This window comes from Helianthus annuus, chromosome 5, assembly GCF_002127325.2.
Source record: "Helianthus annuus cultivar XRQ/B chromosome 5, HanXRQr2.0-SUNRISE, whole genome shotgun sequence".
NCBI classification, from domain to species: Eukaryota; Viridiplantae; Streptophyta; class Magnoliopsida; order Asterales; family Asteraceae; genus Helianthus; species Helianthus annuus.
Window position 1 is genome coordinate 10131095 of NC_035437.2, and position 14705 is coordinate 10145799.

The 14705-nt window shown below is 36.8% G+C and overlaps 2 protein-coding genes across 2 annotated transcripts; one reads left to right on the forward strand and one right to left on the reverse strand.

Moving 5' to 3' along the window:
* Positions 1 to 1777: 1777 nt before the first annotated feature.
* LOC110939903 (peptide methionine sulfoxide reductase B5) lies at positions 1778 to 3332 on the reverse strand. Its single transcript, XM_022181479.2, has 4 exons — positions 3096 to 3332; positions 2629 to 2703; positions 2178 to 2259; positions 1778 to 2090 (listed from the first exon to the last, which is right to left on the reverse strand). The coding sequence occupies exons 1-4, from the start codon at positions 3179 to 3181 to the stop codon at positions 1923 to 1925; spliced, it is 411 nt and encodes a 136-aa protein (XP_022037171.1). The 5' UTR covers positions 3182 to 3332; the 3' UTR covers positions 1778 to 1922.
* A 5339-nt stretch (positions 3333 to 8671) lies between these two features.
* Positions 8672 to 14503, forward strand: LOC110939902 (protein CIA1). Its single transcript, XM_022181478.2, has 10 exons — positions 8672 to 9011; positions 10230 to 10376; positions 10442 to 10660; positions 11613 to 11677; positions 11777 to 11842; positions 11931 to 12002; positions 13110 to 13172; positions 13368 to 13437; positions 13765 to 13848; positions 14147 to 14503. Exons 1-10 carry the CDS (start codon positions 8811 to 8813, stop codon positions 14216 to 14218), a joined length of 1059 nt encoding a protein of 352 aa, XP_022037170.1. The 5' UTR covers positions 8672 to 8810; the 3' UTR covers positions 14219 to 14503.
* Positions 14504 to 14705: the final 202 nt, after the last annotated feature.

A 14705-nucleotide genomic window follows, 5' to 3' on the forward strand; every position in this document is an offset into this window, starting at 1 on the left:
CATTTTTTGTTTACATTCTAGCCCTCTAGAGTTGTTGATTTATTTATTTATTTTTTCTTCTTTTATAATTGATTTATATTATAACCCCTAAACTTTAATAAAGTTATCATTTTGAGATTTTAGTAAATCTTATGTTGCGGGATTTATTTATGGGTTTTGTTTTTATATCAATGCCTCACGCGAGTTATATTTATCTACGTTTCGACGTGAGTTTTCGTAACGTTGTTTTTAAACCTACCGGTTGTTTTATACGTTTTTTAAACTGTTATATTTTTAAATTGTCTGGCATTCATCTCTAAATACACCATTGTGACATGTATTTTTATCTACGTTTAAACCGACCCGCTGTAATGTGCGGCTGTCATGTTTATCTTTATTTACATTTCAGTGTAAATTTTGTTCGAATAACGGCTTTCGTATACATTGGCATAACTTTTCCGTGACTTTCAAATATACCGTCGCGACGTGTTTTTTTTTTTTTTTATCTACGTTTCGGATCCGCACAAAGCATCTGGACAGGTGATAACCGACTAGTTCAATTTAAAAATATTGACTAGTTCAACTTCAAAATCATGGAACACTTCAATGAAATATACTAATTGTAAATATGAGAATTTGTCAACTTAAATAATTCAAATTACAGATTTTGATCAGTTTCTAAAGTTGCTAAAATCATTTGGATTCCTATCTGCCAAACTTAAACACTGTGTTTTCGGAGCACAAGTGCACAAATGGTGGAGTACTTGGGCCATGCCATCTTTGGACCGAAACCGTAACTGGTTAATAACCCGATCGAGGAATAACCGGTTAATGGTTATTTTTAACCGTAGGTTAGTAACCGGTTATTGATATTCAGTACAGGAACCGGTTTTTTAACCGACAGGCCGGTTAACCATAAAATAAAAAAAAAACAAAAAAACCAGTTATTTACTGAAAATAACCAGTTAATTAACCGGACCAGTTTTTTAACCGACAGGCCGGTTTCTTGACTATTATAAGTGATAAGAAACAATATCTTCTTAAGCTCATTTTGGAAAGAGTTCAAGTAGTTAAAGGTAAAGCTGCATATGTATACAGCCTGCCATCCTCAAACATACAGACAAACATTTATAATATACAACTCAGTTCAGTTGGTATAAATTTGCACTTGAAAGGCTGAGATGATGGAGAAAATTACAAGCTTTAATCTCCAAAGTTAATTTCAGTATCAGTTGTTTGATCTCTCAACAAAGAAGGGTAAAAGCTTGATACTTTTTTCTTGAAATATGTTTTTCTTTGCATCTATTGCTATTCTTTTAGTTTAGAGATCATACTATAATACTTCTATTGTGTCAAAGTCGCCCTCCTTACGTCACGCCGAAACCAATGTGACTTTTGGTTTAGGCAAGGTTTAAAAGAACGGAAATGAGTTTCGAGACATTTTCCCTTCGCCTCACGAGGCGTAAGCCTCGAGGCGAAATGAGGCGTAAGGCCGAGGTGATATTAATAAATATATATAAAAATTATATATATTATAAAAATAATAATAGTAACTAATTTCATCATCAAATTCATCAAAATCATCAAAAACACACTTAAAAAGAGATGAAATGCTTGAAATTGACACAAAGTCAAAAACATCAAAAACAACTATCAAAATCCCATGAGACGCGGCTTTCTTAGCGCCTCAGCCCCTCTGAGGCGCATATACATTAAAAACACCATGAAGCGCGCCTCAGACTTGTTATTTAGCCGTTTCGCCTCAAGACGCACGCCTCAAACGTTTTTTACAACCATGGGTTTAGGATTTTGTTTATTGAAGACATCAATCACTAGCGATAAAATACAATCCAAGAATTTCATCATACAAAAGCACAACCAATTCAAAGGCTAGAAATTATTACTTGTTGTCTCACAGTCACGACAATGCGGATAAGAACGTATCAAAGAGAAGCTGAAGAAGTGCCTTCAGAAGTAAACTTGATGGAGATACTGTTAACACAATGCCTTTCATCTGTAGGTGTCTTGAAACCCTCACCTTTAAACACATGGCCTAAGTGTCCTCCACAAGCAGTGCAAGTAATTTCGGTCCTCCTTCCATCCGGGTCGGCCTGCAAACTCAACAAAATTCAAAATCGCATTTCAAACTCAAAAGAGTATCGAATATTCGAATTCAAAGTGCTAAGCATGAGTCTCACAGTGCGGGTGATTGCTCCGGGTAGACCTTCATAGAAAGCAGGCCAACCACACCCCGAGTTGAACTTGGTGGTTGATTTATAAGACCATGTGTAGTCATAAAGCCCCCAAAGGGGCGTTATGCGCCATGTGGCATGCCACGTCACCCCGGGGCTTTATGGGGCTTGAGGCCGTAGTCATAAAGCCCTACCTCATCATAACCAAAGTGTAAAATGCAGGGACCAAAGGTGTAAAATGCAGGGGACCAAAGTGTTTTAATGCAGGGACCAAATTGTAAAATGCAGGGACCAAAGTGGAAAATGGAGAACAAATCCCCTTCTTCCTCCTTCTTCCTCGCGCCGCTATGTCCTTCACGCCTTTCTTTTTTTTTTTCTCAAAGCGCCCCGGGGGGCGGTGTAATCGGCGCCATACCGGCGCTATGTTCTTCTTCGCGCCCCATTACATGTGGCCTAAAGTGGTGTTCCACAACCAGCACAAGTGTATACCCCATCACCAAAAAACTTGTTGTATTCACCAGTGCCTTTTGGCCTGTTATTAAATTAAACCCCATATAAACTGTAGGATTAGGATCAAATACAAAGGCTCCTAATTGTAAGAAGAGTACAAAGTGTCACGGAGTAAACTTCGGAATCTTCCGGAACTCGCGAAAAAAGATTTGTATTTAGACGGATCGTGATAAGGCCCCTAAAAAACCCACTACACCTCATGGCAATCCAACCATATATCTATAATTTGCATAGAGATTCTATCACATAAGAGCAATTAAAGAACAGACTTTTGGAATCATCCTGATAGCTAAAAAAAATAGAAACTGAAGTGAAATGATCAGTTGTGCTACTGAAATTTATAAATGATCCTAACTATTTGGGAATTGGAAATAGAAAAATTGAGTGGATGAACTGATGAAGTTATCAACTTACTCAGTTCCTTTGTTTCGAAGGATGCGGAATTGTTCAGGAGAAAGAACTGCACGCCATTCCTCCTCTGATTTCACAACGGAACTCATAATTCACAACTAAGATCCGACCGAGACAACCTTAGTTTAAGATTTGATGGTTTATCGGAGGTCGATCGAAACGATGTATTAGAATATAAATTATCTACAAAGAAGATGAACCTGGACGTACAGATGGAACCTGGATGCATTTTCGGGAACCAAAAAGTTCTTTATCAATTATCACTAAAGGTTTTTTTTTTTTAAACCGCAAATTTAATTTATTCCTTCTATACTTGTGTCCTGTGTCTGTGAGATTTGAACCCAAGACTTCCTTATCTTAATGTGTTTAAAGGGTTTGTCTTTACCGATGAACCACCACCCCATTGGCTGTCACTAAGGTTTTTAATTTAGCTAGAAGATGCCAAAGATCTCTAGATCAAGTGATGGAAGACTTGTATTTCTTTTGCGAGATGAAGGTTCAACTCTCACTTGGTGCAGGGTGAGACACTGGTGGCAATGATAAAAGATCCATGGACACCTGGGTTTGATCCATGAGCCAAACGGGTTTAACCGGTAATTTCACCGTCGTGCCTACAGGCGGTTGGGTTATCGGTAGAGATGGGCATAAAAACCGGTTCCTACCCGATTCCAGTGGACTCGACCCGGACCCGGTTCCGGTTCCTACCTGATGCTCAGAGGAACCGGTCCCAGGTTTAAAAAACCCGACGGGTATTACCCGGTTCCCATTTTTTCTAAAAAAAGTCAACCGTACCCGGTTCCTATCTGTACCCGGTTTCTACCCGGAACCGGTTCCTTTTGTACCCGGCATGTTACCGTTGGAACCGATTCTTATATGGATCTGACCGTTGGAACCGAATCTTGATATATGGTAACTCATTAAATGCAAAAACAGCTTTTTCGCAGCGAAACCGGTTCTAACGGTACGAATTTAAAAAAAAAACAGCTTTTCTGAGCGGAACCGGTTTCAAACAGTAGTCGTCAGCCTTTTCTGAAATACGCAGTGGAACCGGTTCCAAACAGTACCCGGACCCGGTTCTCTTGTACCCGAAACCGGTTCCACCGGTTATAAAATAAATGATGTGTACCCGGGTTATACCCGGACCCGGTTACACTGACAACCCGGTTCCATTCACTTGTATCCATACCCGGTTCCGGGTTGGAACCGGTTCCGGGTTTTAAAAATACCCGATAATGCCCATCTCTAGTTATCGGGTTTTCCCCAGAATTGGTGGTGGACTTGGGTTACTCTCGGTGTACTCCGTTTGCTCCAGTGGGTTGTCCGAGAGTGCTCGAGATTGATTCTGTTGACGTAGAGAAAAAACACGGGGTGGGAAAGTAACGTGGAAAAGAATAAAAAAACTAAACATTAACCAATCAAAACAAACCTTAACTACCCCCACCAATCAAGAGGCTCCATCTCACCCACCTATTTGCCCACACGCCGGAAGAAATTTTCAAGCCCCACCTACAACACCGCCCTCCACGCCATACGCGGGGTGGTGTTCTCGGTGTGAAGGGGTTTCCACGTCTTTTTTTCACTCCACACCGTATGGTCTTAAGAAAATGTACTTTTTTATTTTTTAACAACTAATACTCTTGCTCTTAAATTACACCAAAAATAAGGTTAATATAGGCTAAGTTAGTGATTGAGCCTCGTCTTATAAAAGTGTATTATAAAAGCTTTTCTTCATTATAGAACTAAGATCATTTATTCAGTTAGGAACTACCAATTATCATAAGAAGTTTAAAAGTTATGATAAAAAAAATACATTTCAGGCATCCTCTTCATAGTTAATAGAATATAACATCATTAAGTGTTTTAAATAATTTATCAAACAAAAAGGTTTTCTTAGGATAAAGTGATAAGTTAAATACAAAAATAAATTTTATGTCAACAATCACAAATTCATAATAAACTTTATGTGTTGGGATTAAGTTTAAACGTTATTTTATGTATTGGGATTAAGTTTGAACTTTAAAGTGACAAGCGCACAACAAGCATCCTAAAATGGGTCATGGGGAGCCAGGTGCCATTCTCTTGCGGGGAGTGGAAGGGGAACCTATGAAGGGGAACATAATCAATGAAATTAGAGAGATTGAAATCGGATATGAAAGGGCTTACTCTCTTATATTAGATGGATACATGGAAATAGATCGGAGATGCATTAGGATATTATATACACTTTGTGCCTTGTGTAACTATTCCTTTGAAAGATGATAGGGGGTCCATCATGATGCTTTCAAATGGGTTAATTGGGTTCCTTTTTAGATAAATTGTTTCATGTGGCGTTTAACAAGGTTCCTTTATTGGAAACCTAAAGCGTTGAGGTGTGATAGGTTCAGGCTGATACAACATTTCCTTTTTTTGTGAACGAGTCGATAATATGTATTTTTTTGTTGTCATTTCTTGACGACTTTATGTGGGTGGTTTGTTTTGGAGTGGCATTATATATACTTATCATTTCAACATAATGGATTTGATTTCTCTTCTAAAATGTGCAGTTGTGAATAACAAGCGCTTCAAACTGATACGTGTTTTAGTTTACACTATACGCTAGTCTTTAGATCGGTACTTGCTCTCATTTGTAAATGACAGTGAGATTAAGTTACACTCTTTTAATTGGTTTAATTTAGAGCTAAAATGATAGTTTTAATTGGTATAATTGATGTCGATCCCCTATTTCTTTCACTTACTGTGATATGTAACTTTTTGTTGGCATCTTGCTAGCGTGTGTTATAAAAGTGACATTGTTAAAAAAATATAAGTTTTTTTACTTGTTATGTTTTTTGTTATAATTTATTTCACAATAAGGCTATATGCTCCGTGAATGTGATATGTGAAAAAAGCGCCACGTAAGTCATGGGAGTTTCCATACTCGCACTCACTGGTCACTGCACACGTGTTACGATGAATATGAAATGTGAAATGTGGTTATAGAGCGAGGTCAGTGCCGACTCTATAAATATAAAAACCTAGGCAACAACCTAAGGCCTCCAGGCGTCCAAAATATAAATTATGTGAAAAGGTGTGAAAGTAATTTCGGTCTTGAATAGAAATATGAGATTTTTAGCTCTTGAATCTGCTGTGCCAATTGAGCATATACCTTTTGGTGGGCAACACCCATCCTTTGGTTTTTCCCTAATTATCTTTGTAGGGTTCTAATTGTGCTAATATATATAACCCATAAATACACAGTTACAAGGATGTTTAATCATTGATATATTGCTTAGAATGAAACTATGATAGGGCTAAATTACAAGAGACAATTAATTTTCAGAAAATAAACTTGATAACTTTAGTTAACCAAACCAGATAGATGAAAATGTTTTATAACAATGACACTTCTAAAGTGCCCCATTTTCTTACTTCACATCAGACATCCAGTTGAGTTGGCCTTAGGTAAGATGACTCTAAATGATTGGGCTATATGTTTGTTGAAAAATGAAAACAATTCCACCCTACACCCACAATACTACCTTACGCCCCAGGGCTCTTCGACCACTCTTATGACGATATTTCACGCCCCCTTGTTAACATGGTCAGGCACTTGGACTTAATTCCCCCACAACACGTGGTCACGAAATGAAAAGAAAAAGATATAAAAAAGAGTAAACTTCCATTTTGCTCTTTGTGGTTTGGTCGTTTTAACGGTTTTGCCATAATTCTTTAAAAATAGCCATTTTACTCCCTGATCTATGTAACCTATCATCATTTTGCTCCATGCCTCAAACAACTTCCATTTCCACCGTTAAAACCTGGTCATGTGCCCCTCACATGAGGGACAATTTTGTCTTTTTCCAATCTAAAGCTTTTATCCTCTTCATTTTAAAACCCACTCAACCATCAACCCAACCCAAACACACCACCTGCTGCCACCATCAACCACCACTACCTACTAGGCTACTACCACCACCACCACACTTTTTTTTCTCTCTCTCTCGCTTTCTCTCTCTCCACAAATATTCCCCTGCTTTTTCTTAAACCTTGGAAATTCATACCACAAATCAAAATCTAAATATGACAATATACATTCAACTCCAAGTGGAAATCATGAAAAGGTTTCCTATAAAATCATACATTCAACCATGGAAGGCATTGGTAGTTGTAACTCACATTCATCGCCGTCAGATCTAGACATATACTTACCATTGCCGCTGCTTATAGCTAGGGCTGTAAACGAACCGAACGTTCAGCGGACAGTTCGTGAACCGTTCGGCGGGAAGTTCGTTTATGTTCGTTCGATTAGCTTAACGAACGAACACGGACAAAAAATTTCGTTCGGTTAGCTTAGCGAACGAACACGAACACAGGTCTCGTTTGTTCGACTGCGTTCGTGAACATTCGATAATATTTTCGGTTACGTTCATTTGATTATATAAAATATAATAAACCTTTTATATAAACATATTGAAAACTTGAAACCTTATTTTTTTAATTTAGCTAAAATTTGGATATTCTAAGACATTTTTGGGGATAATTATGTCTAAGTTAGTTAAACGTGATTCATCGTTTGGTGGTGTAGTAAACTTTCTTATGTCTTGATTTATCATTTGATGGTTGTATTTAACTACTTATATCCAATGTTTAAGGATAACTATGTTTTTTTTTAATTTTCTAGTTAAATGTTCATTTGCGTTCGTTTTTATTTGTTTGCGTTCGTTTGTGTTCGAGACCAGTGTTCACGAACTGTTCGTGAACAACTGAATTTTCTTAAAGAACGAACACAAACATAAACTTATGTTCGGTATGCATTCGTGAACAGTTCACGAACATGTTAATTTCCTTAACGAACGAACACGACCTTGCTCGTGTTCGTTCGGTTCGTTTACAGGCCTACTTATAGCCGATCTAGTTAACTTCAAACATTGTCGAAGTACCGCTATCACCATTGTCTTCTGAATCCTAATACCTTCGCCGAAGAACGGCTGGAGCTGCAAGCATCACCATCACCGTCGACTGTTCAAACCACCACCATTAGCTTCACCATCTTTTGATTAAGGGTAACGGCTAGGTGTTAGGGTTTAGATCAACATCCTTGAAAGAAAATGGGCGGCGACAACTCTAGTGTGGTGTGACGATTGAGTCTTTCAAACCCTAATCCCTTGGTGTGGTGGTGGTATGGCGGCGGCGATGCGAGTCTAACAAGGATTCCGGTAATCTAGAAAGGAAAACGGTGGTGGTAGCTAGTGGTCGGTAGGTTGATGGTGGTGGTTAGTGGGGCCGAGAAGTTAGAGAGGGAGTAGAGAGAGATAAGAGGGAGAGAAAGAGTGTGTATGTGTTATATAAATATCTTTACACACAAAATTACCAAAATACACTTTATTTTATACACAAAATTACCAAAATACCGTCATGTGAGGGACACATGACCAGGTTTTAACGGTGGAAATGGACGTCGTTTGAGGCGGGGAGCAAAATGATGATAGGTTACATAGACCAGGGAGTAAAATGGTTATTTTTAAATGATTAAGGCAAAACCGTTAAAACGACCAAACTATAGGGAGCAAAACGGAAGTTTTATCGAGGTTTGAAACTGTGTGCCCAATTTCGATTGGCGGAAAGGACACAAGGCCGCCACACGCTCGCTGCCACCTCCTCACCGAAACCACCAACCACCGCTCTCTACACCTTCAATCATCACGGCCAAACGCCTGTATCCAATTTACTACTTTACAAATGCATTCACTCGAACAAGAAGCCTTAAACCTTCGCGAAGTTCAACGGCTTGAAGGTCACACCGATAGGGTTTGGAGTCTCGCTTGGAATCCGGCCACCGGTGCAGACGGTGTACCGGCTGTTCTCGCTTCCTGCAGCGGCGATAAAACTGTTCGAATCTGGCAACAACGGAGCAATTCCTCTTTTTCCTTTGACTGCAAGGTCTGCTTTGTTATTTTGACAAATACATTCAGCTTGAAGAGAATTAGGGCTTTATGTTAGTTACCTTATAGAATTATAGAGGTATCGTTATTGTTTAGTGTTATTGAGTCAGTTAACATATAATTACTACTGCAGTTCAGTTCACAATTGACCTAAATTGTAATGCTCAATTTGAAATTGTATAGATATTTAATTACTGCATGATCACTTATGTTGTTATAATATAGAAAAACATACTTAAGTTAACTATGTGAATATATATGCAATTTAGATTGTGAACTTAGTATAATATAGTCAACTAGTGTTCTGATTCTTTATTATCAGTTAATTAGAACATGTGCTTCTTCATTGAGTGCAAACAGTTTAAAAGAATCATATATGTAAGGTTATACATATATATATATATATATATATATATATATATATATATATATATATATATAGAGAGAGAGAGAGAGAGAGAGAGAGAGAGAGAGAGAGAGAGAGAGAGAGAGGTGACAGTTATATTTTCCAATTTTTACATGTTTATTCATTATAGCTCAAAGTTAGTATTTTCAACACTTATTGTCCCAGTTTGACTTTGAAAGTTAGATGATTCTTTTTAGTAATTTAAACATCGGTATGAATGCGTGTAACTTTTGCGAAGAAAATAAAGGAAACGAAAAGGTACAACAAACCATAGTTATTAAAGCGAGCGCCCAGGCGCGCCTAGGCGCAAATAAGGCCCCGGGCCCAACAAATCGCCCTGAGTGCGCCTCGCGCCTTTAATCTTCAGGTTAGTTCATAATCTTCTGCATAGTTATTAAAGTGAGCGCCCAGGCGCAAATAAAGCCCCGGGCCCAACAAGTCGCCCTGAGTGCGCCTCGCGTCGCGCCTTTAAAACTATGCAACAAACATTATAAATACATAAAGGTTGGTGTCGAAAAAAGTAAAGGAATAAATATCAATCAATATTTTGTTTAATATAAGTTCGATATTCAATATTCGCCATGGAAAAGCAAGTGATAATTAAGGAACTAGATAGGGGTTCCACCAAGAGATGTTTCACTTCTTTTATGGTATTGTATTATGTCTTCTCACATCGATATGGAGCTAAAGAAACCGGCATTTACATGTTCTTTTATGCTCACAAAGATCTATCTTTCTGTATTTTACTGACAAGAATGTAATATTTGCATTCTTATCCTTAACATTAACAAAGTTTTGAATTTTGTTTAGGCGGTTTTAGAAGATAGACATGATCGAACGGTTAGATCTTGTGCTTGGTCACCATCTGGTAAACAACTGGCAACTGCAAGTTTTGATGCCACCATTGCTATCTGGGAAGAGAATGGGAGTGACTTTGAATGTGTATCCACATTAGAGGTATATTATATAGTAACACTAACTTAGTATTTACGATATCTTGATTTGAATGTTGAGTTATATAGGGGCATGAAAACGAAGTTAAAAGTGTGTTGTGGAATGCATCTGGTTCACTGCTTGCAACTTGTAGCCGAGACAAAAGTGTTTGGATATGGGAAGTTTTACCTGGGAACGAGTTTGAATGTGTTTCTGTGCTGACTGGGCATACGCAAGATGTTAAAATGGTCCAGTGGCATCCAACTGTCGATGTTTTATTCTCTTGTAGCTATGATAATACTATTAAGGTAATGCATATGGTTTTGTAGTCTTGTGTTTGAACTTTGAACTTGATTTCGACCCATTTACTTGTGAATGGGTCAAAATCCGGCTATGTGTTATTTATAAGTATCTAAAAGGTCAAAGGGCGAAGTTATAAAATAGTTAGCTAGAAAGGAACAGGTCAAAACGAAACTTGCCCAAAGTGTTTTTTAATGTATAAAAACTCCCAAGTCAATTGGTGGAAATTACGAAATATTTTCTTACAATTCATTTATTACGAAAAATGGTCATTGTGATCATAAAAAGTGTTAATTACTTTTTTCGTCCCTGTGGTTTGCTGAAATGACTATTACAGTCCATTAGTTTAAAAGTTGCCAAAATAGTACACGTGGTTTCATTTTTGTTTCAGTTGGACCCACCCTCACTAACCCCATCCACTTATTCTGTTAGTGTTAGAAAATATTCAATATAGAAAAATAACCACTGGTACTGTTTTGCCAGTTTTTAGACTAATGGACTGTAATATTTATTTCAGCAAACCACAGGGACGAAAAAAGTAATTAACTCTTTAAAAAAATGAACTGTTCTGTTACTCAAAAGTGAAATCACCAAAATACTACAGTGATCAAATTTGTAATAGATGTATTTGTAGGAATGATTGTAATTTGACCAAACCACAATGTCAAAAACGTAACCCTCTCTTTAGTTTATTATCAAAATAGCGTATTTTTTTAATCATATTTGACACACTAATGTTTTGTAAACGAAACTAAAGAATCTTGGTCAAAAAGTGTTTTGTGTCAATCTGGCTCCTATACCCAAAAATTTACTCGTTTGAAGTCTGAACTATTTTCCAACTTGCACGACCCGATTATTATCCCACTTGTTATCACACCTAAAAATTACGACTAGGTGTTCTGTTATTTGATATCATACAATTGGTGTGATAGTTAAAACACATTCACATTGCATTTTCAGGTTTGGGCAGAGGATGGTGATAGCGATGATTGGCGTTGTGTGCAGACTGTAAGTGAATCAAACAGGTGACAATTTAAAGTAAACCGGACATGTCTTTTAGCGTATGGTCTCTTGATTAAGTAGCATCATGTACAAATCTAATAAATTTATCACGATGACTTCAGTGGACACACTTCTACAGTATGGGCATTATCTTTTAACGTCACTGGAGATAAGATGGTTACTTGCAGGTATGGTAGTTAAATGTTATATATAATCAGTAATTCAGTTGCTTGTAAACTAATTTAACAACTCAATAATTGAGGCTTAAATTTGTAGTGATGATCTCACCATTAAGGTGTGGGGAGTGGACATTATAAGATTACAATCTGGTGATGTCAATACATCTTGGTGAGTACCCTATTGTTTTTATGTATTAAATTTATTTTTTGAGATTGTCTGCACCTTCTTATAAAGGGATAATTTTCAGATTGGATGCTCTTCAAAAATTGTAAATTACTATAAATGTAGATTATGCCATTATCTCTAATTTATAGTCTAGATAAATAAACTCTTATTGATCTTTTTGATCTAAGAAAATTTTGTTTAGCTGTGACGCCTTTTGTTTTGGGTTGTACCCATGGTTGTAAAACAAGGCTTCCAAGGCCGAGTACTCCCCGAGTAGTCGCTAAAAGGTAGGCTGTCGAGGCGACTTTCTCTAACTCCGCCTAATTACTCGGAATCGATCAAACGCGGTCAAACTTGGCCAAAATCGGATCTAGTAAGTCAATTCGGGCCGAGTTTGACTTAAAAAATAATAAAACATAATTTATATGACTATCATATTAAATAATGAATATCATTTCACGTATTTTGTTATAAATATTAGTAAATTTAGGTTATTAGACATATATTTAACTTCCGAAAACTAATTTCTTTATAATTTAACATGTCCGAGTACTCCCCGAATACTCTCCGCCTATGCCGAGTACTCTCAACTCTCCGGTCGACCGACTAGGGAGCGCCTAGCGACTTTTGCAACCATGGTTGTACCAAATATAAGTAATATATCCTTTTTGGTTAAGTTTCAATACATATTTTTTTTATTAGCAGTCGGTATCTGATAGGATGTGACATCGAATATGTCTGCAAGTTCTTTCAAAAAAAAAAAAAAAAAAAAAAAAATTTAGGGCCATTTTAGGTATTTGGTTATAGTAAAAAATATTTGCTAAAGTATGTGCCAAGTCAAACACTGCATTTTCTTGTGAATGAGTATACTGTCATCATATAAAGGTATTTAAAATTCACTTCCATATAATCATCTTAAATATCTGAGGACTCAGCACATTTATTCTTCATATTTTTCATTTGAACATGCCTGGCAAAATAAAAACGCTTCTGCAAGTTTTTCATGATAATATAAGTTACAGTGCATCCTAAATAATTTTCATAAGAACATTATCCCGTGATCCACCTGTTTGATGTTATATGATGTATCATGTTTCTTTGTTTTGGCAGGTGCCACCTTTGCACTATGTCTGGTTATCATGATCGGACTATTTTCTCAGTCCATTGGTCAAGGTAGCATATCATCACAGTTTTTGAATAGTTTTCATCTTTTATCCAGAAAGTGTTCGTTTGCCACTGTAAAAAAGATCTTCTATTTGTTATGTGGTGAAAGTAAACACTAGAAGAAAAGAACAGACAAAGCAAATGGGGTTTTACTAATGGTCAACATGTGTAGATATTATATTCTTATACTGGTGAATGTGACAGGGAAGGAATAATAGCTACTGGAGCAGCTGATGATGCTATACGTTTATTTGTCAAGTCCGAAGATCATTCGGTAGGCATTTCATATATGCTTCCATTTTCTTTTTTGCTTTTGATAACATCGGAAAAATAGGTCAACATTCTCTTATTTTCATATGTACTCATTAAGTTAAAACTGACAAAGTTATAGTTTCTGCTCGGTTTCTTTGGTGCAACACATTTAATAGATCAGGTTATTTTTCTATATTGCATATTTTCTAACACAGCAAATATGCAACAATATATGTCCAGTTTTGGACATGCTGCCTGTGAAGTGTTTCTCTCTCTCTCTCTCTCTCTCTCTCTCTCTCTCTCTCTCTCTTTTTTTTTTAAATTACAAGCTTGTTTTTCACGTGTACAGGTTGATGGACCTTCATATAAATTGCTTCTTAAGAAAGAAAAGGCGCATGCCATGGACATAAATTCAGTCCAATGGAGCCCTACGGTAATCTCAGTCATATAACTGCAAAATTGAGCTGTGTAATTTGTAAACCTTTTATATTAAGCCCCAAAAATTACATTATCCCAGTTTTTGATGATTTTGACCCGTTTATTTATGAGGGGGGGGGGGGGTCTATTGTGTTTTTTTTTTTTTTTTTTTTTTTTTTTTTTTTTTTTTAATCTTGAAAGGGTACAATAAGAAAAAAGTTAGCTATAAAGGAAACTGGTCAAATGGGTTAAAAGTCTAATTAATTGAAGCCGTTTAAATTTTGTAATCATATTGGGCGGATTTTTATTTGCAGGGTAACATGCTTCTCGCTTCTGCAAGTGATGACACTACCATCAAAATTTGGAAGTTGGAATCTATGCAGTGAACAGTGAACACTAAATCATTCTTCGCAGCGCAGCTTATGATAATGCCAGGTTGCTGAAACACTAGTGCCGGATTCTGATTTTCTTTTTCTGGTAAGAAGCACAAAAGCACAACTATTATGCTCTTTGTGTGCTTTTTTTTAAATGTATTTAACACATGATGCTTATTACTCGTGGCCTTTGGATGTATGAAGTTGGACCGAATTTTCATTTCATCTTGAACCTGTCTATCCTCATTTAAGGATATACCGACAACATCATCTGTTAGGTCAATTCCCTATGATTTATTCCTTGGTCTTTTTTAATCGATTCAAGGATATCATGAAAGAACGTTAAATTAAAAAAAAAATAGATCCTAATACTGTTAACAAAAAGTTTAACGGGTTGCCTCTTAGGTCTCAGATGGCTTCAAGTTTTAGGTCTTTAGTTTAATGTTACATGATTTGGAATTAATATGGTTTCATGGTGGTTCTTGCCGTTAAGTCGTTA

Excerpts from the sequence above, each read along its gene's own strand:
- LOC110939903 (XM_022181479.2), bottom strand. The coding sequence starts at position 3,181 with ATGAGTTCCGTTGTGAAATCAGAGGAGGAATGGCGTGCAGTTCTTTCT. Across the intron at positions 2,704-3,095 it reads CTTCGAAACAAAGGAACTGA|GCCAAAAGGCACTGGTGAAT; the intron begins GTAAGTTGATAA and ends ATTTAATAACAG. Across the intron at positions 2,091-2,177 it reads CCGGAGCAATCACCCGCACT|GCCGACCCGGATGGAAGGAG; the intron begins GTGAGACTCATG and ends TTGAGTTTGCAG.
- LOC110939902 (XM_022181478.2), top strand. The coding sequence starts at position 8,811 with ATGCATTCACTCGAACAAGAAGCCTTAAACCTTCGCGAAGTTCAACGG. Across the intron at positions 13,173-13,367 it reads TTCTCAGTCCATTGGTCAAG|GGAAGGAATAATAGCTACTG; the intron begins GTAGCATATCAT and ends TGAATGTGACAG. Across the intron at positions 13,849-14,146 it reads CAGTCCAATGGAGCCCTACG|GGTAACATGCTTCTCGCTTC; the intron begins GTAATCTCAGTC and ends TTTTATTTGCAG.